This window comes from Montipora capricornis, chromosome 3 (assembly GCF_036669925.1).
Source record: "Montipora capricornis isolate CH-2021 chromosome 3, ASM3666992v2, whole genome shotgun sequence".
Classification (NCBI taxonomy): Eukaryota; Metazoa; Cnidaria; class Anthozoa; order Scleractinia; family Acroporidae; genus Montipora; species Montipora capricornis.
Window position 1 is genome coordinate 23,935,264 of NC_090885.1, and position 10,000 is coordinate 23,945,263.

Consider the following 10,000-nt stretch of genomic DNA (forward strand, 5'->3'; position numbering starts at 1 on the left):
GTGTGGACGTTCTTTCCACAACTAACTAGTGTGCTGGATGATTTAGTTAGAGGTCCCGAGTTTACTGATGACTACCAGTTACAAGTGATTGAAAACTTTGTGGTGCTTTTGTACAGTAAAACAAGTTCAGTAAAGTCAGTCAACGAGGCAAGCCGAGAGTTGTTCTCAAAGAGAAATAGAATATACCTCCTACTAGCATAGCACCAAAGAACATGTCAAGCGAGCGGTGTATCAGGGTAGTCATACCTGGGGTGAAGCATTAAGAAAACAACCAGAATTACCAAGTCCACAATTTTGGGGATGGGCAAAACAAGGTTGTGAATGGAAACCAGCATGGACATTACTTCCACAAGCACAAGATGTTTGCTTGGAACTTGTACGATGTGGTTGTAACTGAAGATGCAAAAAAAAGTTGTAACTGTGGAGGTGGATGCTTTAGTATAGACTGATATAAGGTATGTGTTTTATAGTCTGGATATCAATTTAAATGAAAACTCCAAACTCAAAATTTAAAACCTATCGTTTGTCAGTTATATCTTCCAATAACACCACACGTGAAATAACTATTGTGTTTTTATTTAAAAACAAGGTTTTTAAGTTTTTATTTGGATGTTTTCTTTTAGAGCCTCGTTTCATCGCCTACTCATAGCCTAAAACGACCTTCATTATGAGATTTTCGCTTGGTCTCATATCTGAATTTTATAATTACGTATATGTGCCTTCACACAAAGCTTCACGCTTGTATCAAAATGTGAACGCTTTCTGGATTAACGGCTGGACTGTAAGCGAAGTCGTAAGAGCGACTAGTGAAAACCAAAAATCGGAGTCGCAAGCGGAGTCATAAGGTCGATGGAATCGGAGTCGAAAGAATCAGAACGATTCCATTTTTTTCCGATTCCGCTTACGACTCCAGTGAAAACAAGATTGTCGGAGTCTAAAGCAGAAGCGGAAGAACAAGCCAATCACAATATACGAGCCCAGGCTCTTCGATTACTGTCTGCAGCGACAAACAAACATAGCGGGCATAGACGAGAAGGTTGTGGAGGCCCCGTGCAAGCGAGCGGCCGTGCATCTGCGACTGAGTTGGTGGAACAAGATGGCGAAGGCGGGACTCGGGCTGTTTTATCTTTGTGAACAGTTTGCTACACAACCCCTTTCTTCTTGTGTGAATAGATACACGCCTGGTAGTAACTGGGCCTATATTGATAGCGCAGCGCAGCATAGATGATGCGCAGCGCCCGTTTCTGCACTCACTCGATGCTATCCGATAGTTTGACAGGGAGGACATTATACCACACAGGACAACAATATTCTAGGACGGTCCTAATGAGCGCGTAATAAACCTTGAGTAAGTCAGCAGGTAAAATATGCACTCTCTTTGACGCCTTAGCCGCTTTGTGAGGGTCGACTGACACAAAGGCCTTAGTGTCTATGGCCAAGGCTGATGAAAGATGATCCACAACTCTACGAAAACGCAGTCATCTCCTTGCACTTTTTAGGATTGAAAACCATGTTGTCTGTAGCGGCCCAAGTACTGATGTTATCAAGTTCGGATTGCAAAATTGACACCCCGCGTGCCTATGTAGATTCTGATATCGTATTGTCATCTACGTACGCCCAGTATGAGCAACGCGGAGAAGCCAATTTCAAATAGTTTATCATTATTACAAAGAGTATAGGACCCAGTTTGGTCCCTTGAGGGATTGACTTGGCTTGCGTGCATATGTTGAGTTATAAGGCACGCAACATACGTACGCTGCGTGCCTTGTGGAGTTATAAAGAACTCGGCTTGACCAATCACAGTGCATGATTAACCTTGGTTATTTTATAATAAACTATATTAAATGTAAGTTAAGTTAGTTATCGTTTAAGCTTAAGGGAATCATACGCGTTCAAGGATTTTATTTACTCGTTAATTAATTAATTTTAGGATTAGCTAATGATTAGTTTTTACCTTTCTTTTCTTTTCTAGTGTTTACAAGTTAATAAAACTCTTGTTAATTAGGTAGTAAATGGTAGTGTGTTGCAGGATCGAGGGAAGGGGTTTGGCATTTTCCTTTCTGTTCTTTTTCCTCTTATTTTTCCCAAGGGAGTACCCGCGGTTATCGTCTCACTTGGCAGGAGGTCGTCAAACAAGATGGGCTGAAATCAGGTATGTGATGAAAGAAACCAGTAGTATACGGGACTGATTTGAGGAGGTATTTTTTGAGGAGGTATTTTTTTTTCTGTCCCCACTTTCGCGGCATCGCGGGTCCAGAAAAAAAAAACCTCTCTCAAATCAGTTACGTATATACTCCTAAACCAATAAGTCGCTAAATAAGGAGATGAAGGAGCCAAAGAAGAAAGTTCTGCTCTGCGTCCACCATGTTTTTATATAAAAATTATGTTATTTTTTCTTCATCAGTCTTTTGGCTTGCCTTTTACTGTTACCGTGTAGAATGAAAATTTTGCGGGACTTTTATTTTGCGGCGCGAATTCGGACTGAAATTTCCGCTGAGAACCAATTTTTGCAGTTTTATTTTCAAGCAGCAAGACTATTTTCAACTTCTATTACGATTTGGTAAAGAGCCCTTCAATCATCGAGAACATGGAAAAAATTTGGCATCCTGGAGGTCTTAGAAAATGGTTAACGTGACCTTTTGATTGACTGCTTTGAGTTCGTTTCTTATGCCTCAGAGACCGAAAAGTATTGTCTTAACCTTTTATCGTTTCGTTTTGTTTGTAGCGAGCTCCAATTGCTTTTTCTCAATGCAAATATCAAAATAAATGATCTTTTTGACCCCACTGTATGTGGATTAAAACTTATTTTTAGTTATTTTAACAGGAGTAAATTTTTACGGTTTTTAAGTTTGCTGGTGTTTTTCTCTGCTGAAACTCATTTTTGCGGATCAAGTACAAAATCCGCAAAAATTAAACCCCGCGAAATAAAAGTGCTACACCGTAACTCCCGGCTTTTGCGATACCATTTGTTGCAAACGTAAACCAAAAAAAGATTTGACTTTTCATCAGATTAGACTGAAAAGAAGAGTAATTATGAAGCGGAAACAACATGTTCAGTCCTTCCTTAGCGTGTGGCATAAACGTTTGCTTAGTGCAACTCTAGACATGCATGATATGCGGGAAAACGCCCGTCAGAGTAATTTGCATTTATTGTTTTTGCAGGCTATTTCACTTAAAGAGGCTATGTCACGTTATTATAGGGTGTTTCGGGAAAATCTTTAGTTAATAACGAGTTTAAAACTCGAAAATGCTAATGTGGAATTCCCTTACCGATAAAATTATCGTTACATCACAAACGAAATGATTCTGAGAGGCGATTTGTCATAATTTTGAAAAACGTCGGGTCGACTTTTTTCAAGATTACCCAAATGTAATTCGTTTCAATCTTGTACATTTATGTCCATCCACGCTTCTCTTTTTTTTTTTGCGGTATTTCTTTTATGTTGTTCAACAGTTTTAAGTGGTTATTGCAATGTTTCATTCCATATTTTGGACATTTTAGGAAAAAAAATTAAATTTCTAGTCGTTGTAGCGCTGGAGCACCAATTGAGGACGCTGTAAACTGAAATTAACAATTAAAGCAAATCAAGGCAAGAGTTCAGCAGATAGGAAAACCAGAGTACCCGAAGAAAAACCTCTTGGTGCAGAGTAGAGAACCAACAAACTCAACCGACATATGACGCCGAGTCTGGGAATCAAACTCGAGCCACATTGGTGAGAGGTGAGTACTCTCATCACTGCGCCATCCCTGCACCCCAAATCATGGGATTGTATCATTTTGAGTTACATAGGCTCTTTAAAGAAGAAACGAGTGAGTTTCACTCAAGAGCGTGTTTGTTATCTTTGAACTGAATTTATTACCAAAGCTCAAAAAAGTAAGAGACCTCAAAACAGGACACGACATTACAAAATAATTCAACATGTGAACGCTTGAGCCAAAGGGCCATTGCTGGCATGACGTCTGGGTGACCCCTCAAATGGTCTACATCAACCCACTCAAAAAAAATTACTGGAACGCTACAGTTCAATACCACGCAACTCAGTGCCTTCTGTTTTTGTGTAACATGTACCACAGAGAACCCAGTTTACACTTACGGAGCGTCTAGCTTTATCTACTTTCCTTGCTGTAAACTAGGATTAGCTGATTTTTTTCTGCATTTCATGTTTCCCCTATAAGCCCTACAAACCGTCGTTGACTGAGCATTCAAATTATGTCTGGGCTACCTGTGGTTCATTAGGCAGAAATTCTGCATTCACAAAGAAAAGGAAAAGAACTAATCGGGGACAATGGAAATTGAAATTAACAAGTTAACGCAAATCAAATCAAATTTTAGTTTTTGAGGAGAGGGGAAAACCGGAGTACCCGGAGAAAAACCTCTCGGTGAAGAATAGAGAACCAATATACTCAACCCGCGAGTATGACGCCGAATCTGGGAATCGAACCCGGGCCACATTGGTGGAAGGCGAGTGTTCTCACCATTACCAAACAAAATAATGTTGAACTGAATTAAGTTCTAAGCTGAAAAATATGGAAAGCCAGAAATACTTGACTGTTCATTTCGCAATTCTAACACGATGCCAAATTAAGATTTACTGAATTCTGCATTCCGCAAACAGTAACAAAAGAAAGTGAGAATGTTTACAATGTTTACGTAAATCGTCAAGAAGCCGTCAGTGCTTCGATATAATCAAGTTTTCTAGTTACTAAGATTTTATCCAAATATATAACATTTATAATTAAAAGGTGTAAAACACTTGGAGATTTCCGGTTGGCATGAAAGGAGAAAAAAAGGAGCATTTTCAGAATACCCCCTCACTTTTTTGGAGTAGTAATCGGTTGGACCCGAACTCTCGCAGTCCAGGACTATTGAACGATATAGCGGGAGTAAAAAGCATACGTTAGGGAAGCTGAGCTAAAGTGCAGTCTACCCGACCACTTATTTGCATGTGAATGGCGTGCATTGCTGTAAAACAATGCTGCCACCAAAACGACGGACGGGTCATAGAGCAACAAGCTCATCAAGTACTTTCGTCTGTGTCGATCTATCTGTGAACTGACACCAGAGGAAACGTGCTCTCGTTGTCACCAACCCATTCATGCTTATTTACTTATTTTGTTTCCACTGAGTCATGATTGATCTGCTGACGATCGCGAAGCAGTGATTAAGCGATTTTAATTCAGTTAGTTCAAGCCAGGTTCTTAATTCAGGGAATTCGTTTCAGACAAAAAAACTGCGAACAAAGATCCTAATGATGTTTTTCGGTTAAATTCAAGAATACCCTCTACTTGTAAAAAGCTGCTCCCGCAGTCCTGCAGTAAGTTTACATAGATCAAACCGGTACAAAAAAATAAAGAATAAAATAAAGTTTTATTCTTCGTTCTTAAAGCGAACGAGACGAATTCAACAATAGCACGGTGGGACTCCGGGCGCCAATATTAATATTTCGTCTGTGGTAGAGTGAGACCGGAGGGAACACTAGCTGGTTCCATACTCTCATATCGTTCAATCGTCCTCGACTATTGGAATGTGGGTCCAACCGATTACTGCTTCAAAAGAGTGCATGAGGGTGTATTCTGAAATTGCTTGAGCTTTTAATTTTTTTTTTTCGCCTCGCTTTCTTGAGATCGGTGACAGACTGCGACTGAATGAGCTTGGTCGTTTACAGGTCACGTTCGTTCTGCAGAGACATGTTCTACTCAAATCGAAACTACAAACGGCTCACTCTTCTGCAATTGCTCCGGGCCCTAATTGAGACAACAGAAACTGATCTTAGCTACTTAATTCGGCTGTTTTCAATAAACACTCACCATTTCAACTTGTCATTTCAGCCAAAGGTTGCAGTTTGACACAAATTCTTGATCTTCCTTGAAAGAGAGCACCTCCAATACGTATACGGTTGCCATCAATGATAAAAGGAAAGTCGATGTTCTTATCCATTGATTAGCCATCCAAAATATACAGCAAAACGGTTAACGCTGGCTGCACAAGATTATCTGAGGCCAGTCAAAATACATTGAAAATCTCCCCTCGGGCATTTTAACCTTCGTGATTTTAATCATACCTCTGTGAGAAACTGGCATCCTAAATATGGCAGCGTGATACTTTATTACTGTCTGAAATTTTTGAACCTCCCTCGCTTTACCTAGCCTACGGACGCACACGGCCAAGGGAAATACGTCTGCGTTCGCAGGCTAGTCTTTATCACTAACTTGGTGAGTGGAATTCAGATGGAGACGCTTTCTGGGTTTTTTCTTAGGAAGACGGCGTGTTCCAGTGGTTATGCATGGGGATGGGTTTGCATGCAGATACCCCGGGTTTAAATCCCGTTTTGGATTTGTTTCCGGTTTCCCCAAATTCAACTCCACCATGCTTTGTACAAAGCCAACTGGTTGTCTCCTGCCAGTTGGGGTTCTTAATCATGTCATGTTTCTGTTAATTTTGAATTCTTTCGATCAGATTATTAAAAGTGGAGTGCCTGTAAACTAGCCTGATAATTAGTCTGATAAGCTTCTGATATCTAAGTGCACTTCCACTATATTAAAACAGAGAATTTATGTTTTTTATGACATCCATTATGAAATCACTGGTGATCTTTGTAATCTGATTGGCTCTCAGCAGTGCGATTTATTCCCAAATCGCAGTAATTTTTTGCTCTTAATCGCACCATTTCCCCAGCCAATGAGAAAGGAACACTAAAACAAAACAACCAATCAGATTTCGAGGCTTGTTTAAAGTAACCAATCAAATTGCAGGAAAATGAAAGACAAGGAAAACCACTGTGTGGCGAATTTTGCAATTTTTGTTCCCATCCGGATCAATAAAATATTGTTGCTAACTAAAATCTCGTATTTTAGCCATTTAATAATTATTGTGTGATTTCTAAAGGGATGTAAGAAAGTGGTAATTGAAGTGAGTGGAGTGCAATTTTGGTCTGAAATCATACTTGTGATTTCAGACCAAAGTGATGATTTCACAAAGTGATGATTTCAAACCAAATTGCACTCCACTCACTTCACTTACCATTATTTCTTATATTTTTATTATTTCTATTTTGACAAAAGACAGGAATCGGAATTACGTCAATCGTCACCTAGAATTTGAAAAAAATGATAATGACAAGGATGAGTTTTGTCACACGCCTCCGGTCCGTGCCAACTTTTGAAGCCTATCAGGGCAAGTTCACACAAAAGCTAAGGATTTAACGCTTTCATTCTAAATTTAAATGCAGAGAATCTGAATAACACTTGGAGAAAACATTTAAAATAACCTCTTTTTTATACCTTATCTAAATATAAACAGCTGCATTAAAAGATTCGCACTGCATAACTTTGTTAACTGGTTCAAAGCACTGAACATTCGCCTAAGATTTGTCAGAATGGCAATGTTTTCTTCCTACCATAACTCGAAGTCAGCTTTTAATGTCACATTATGGACTCTGCAAGAGATGATCGTGGTTGCGGGGATTATTCAAAATGCACTCATTTTATTCATTGTACTCAAGAATAAGACTATGCACACAACAACCAACTACCTCCTTGCGAACCTGGCAGCGGCAGATTTGGTATCTTTAATCTTCTGTCCGATCCGCATGGCTTTAGATATTACGGACAATCACATCGGTGGGATGGCCGGACAAGTCATTTGTAAAGCGTTCACTGGGAATTTCCTTCCCAAACTGGCAAAATGTGCAGGGTTTACATCCTTAATTTTCTTAGCTACTGACAGATATCATGCCATCGCCACTCCCTTTATAATTCGCTATAGACTCACGAAAAACAACATTGGTTTCGCTATAGGCCTAACATGGGCCTTGGCAGTAACTTTCTGTCTACCATTTGTTATTTGGAGCGACTTCAACGAAAAAACAAAACGATGTCTCAATCCCTGGTCGATTGAAAAAGGAGCGTCAATGAAGATTTACATCGTGGCGATCAATATAGTGTTTCTTTGCTGTGCTTGTCTATTGATGTTCTGCTATGTGCAGATTTTAAGAGGAATTTTTATTACAAGAACGGTTTGTTCGGGAAACATAGCTTGTAGTGACCATACACAGTTAGCGGCAAAGAAAAAATTAGCGCGAACTTCGTTAGTGGTTAGTGTCAGCTTCTGCACCTGTTATAGTCCATCCTTGTTTTTTCAATTGTATTTGGCATTGACAACCCCTGAAACAGTGAACCAAAATTATGAAACAATGTATGTTGTTCATAGCCTGGCGAGCTTTATTTTGCTTCTTGGTTCATGTTTGAATCCGTTATTATACGCATTTCAAAGCTCCAATTATCGAGAAAATTTGAAACGGATTTTCACGAAGAAAAGGAGAATATGCACTGTGGGACCAGCGACGGTCGGCTGAGAATTTAAAAAGGACAGCGTGAAGTGCAATAGAAGACAGCTGCCCGGTATTTTTCCGGTAACAGGCTGTCGAAAATGTTCTGTCTTTCCTCGATTCTTAGGGCCAGTTATTTAAACAAAGTCTAACTTAGGCCGCGGCTTAAGACAATCAGAGGACCTCCAAATCTTTCTATAAGCGGTATATTTTAAGTAGATAAATTGCTGTCTAGTCTGAAATGCAAACCTTCTTGTTACCATCAGCAGCAGAAAATATTAAGATATGATTGTTGGCAATCTTGAAAATGGCTCAGAACGTGGTTTTGTTTAACATTGTCTAAACTATGTTTTAATAATCGACCCTTTATGTTTTAATTTAGATAATGAACTTACTAAAATTGAGAGGAGCCATCGCGGAAGCACACGTCAATAACTTATTGTCGGCGCAAGAAGAGTGTGTGCTAAGGGAAAAAACTACACATTATGGCAACACCTGGTGTTCAAAGTTCTAAACAGCGGCCATTAATTTTTGTGTTAATTAGCCCTGGAAATCGGAAATATAGTAATAATAGTAATAATAATAATAATGATAATAATAATAATAATAATAATAATAATAATAATAATTATTATTATTATTATTATTATTATTATTATTATTGTAATAATTTAAACATTTATAGCGCTCAAATATCTATATGAATATAATCAAGTGATTAACTTTAAAAAATGATAAATGAAATAATTATACATTAATTACAAAGGCGCGTAAATTAGGTCGAAGTGGTATATGTACACATTCATAACATTAAAAGTGAAGTATGGCCTGATGGGCATCATTGGCAAATACTAAAATAGACCACCAAAATTCAGGGAGGTCTGGAACCCAGTATATTGCCACGGTAGCGAAACTGGTATGTGTATATTGTGGAGCACATGTATTAGCATCTTACTCCAAGGACTTTAGCATTTCTGGAAAAAATTGGCTGATTTTTTTTTTTTTTTTATCATATATGATAAAAATTCGGTTGAGTTCATGAGCAGTAAAGGGAAAAGGATAAAGCATGTCTGAATATCACATTAAAAAATACTCAACTCTGCAATGGGCTAGGTAACTGAGCCGAAAAAGAGATTTAAAAGCACGTTTAGGGCAAACGTTAAGCACAAATTTGAGTAACTTCATCTCATTTCCTGCATTAAGTACAGTGCTTTCGCACGGGTTGGCAAACTAGAGAAACAAGTTACTAAATAAGAACAAAAACAATGTATAACGAGCAGAAGCACGGCCCTTGCCGTTAGCCGCAAACGCGTTCACATTTCGGTGAAATTTTTGCCGGTAAATAAAAATTATACCAGGATGAAAATTAAAAAAGGGTAACAGACGTTTGGAGACATCAGATAATAGCTGGATAGTGTTTGTAGTAGGCGTTTCCATTGAGACAGCACGGTTTAAGTCCACGAGTTTTACGAGTGGCGTAATAATTTTCAATTGCGCAGAGCCAGAATCTTGTTAGAACATTTGCGGGTTGGTTGCTGCTCGAATAAATTTTTTTATTCTTCCTTGAATATCATGAGCAAGTTAATTCCCCTGATTTTCTTTAACCCGACACAGTCAAGCCGCGATCGTCTATTGGTTAGGACACTGCGTTGCAGCCGCTGTAAGGCCGGTT

The 10,000-nt window shown here is 38.9% G+C and overlaps 1 protein-coding gene across 1 annotated transcript; it reads left to right on the top strand.

Annotated features, from left to right (window-relative positions):
- The first annotated feature begins 7,357 nt into the window (after window positions 1–7,357).
- LOC138041215 (galanin receptor 2a-like) lies at window positions 7,358–8,809 on the top strand. The gene has a single exon (XM_068886988.1). The coding sequence runs from the start codon at window positions 7,378–7,380 to the stop codon at window positions 8,353–8,355; it is 978 nt and encodes a 325-aa protein (XP_068743089.1). The 5' UTR covers window positions 7,358–7,377; the 3' UTR covers window positions 8,356–8,809.
- Window positions 8,810–10,000: the final 1,191 nt, after the last annotated feature.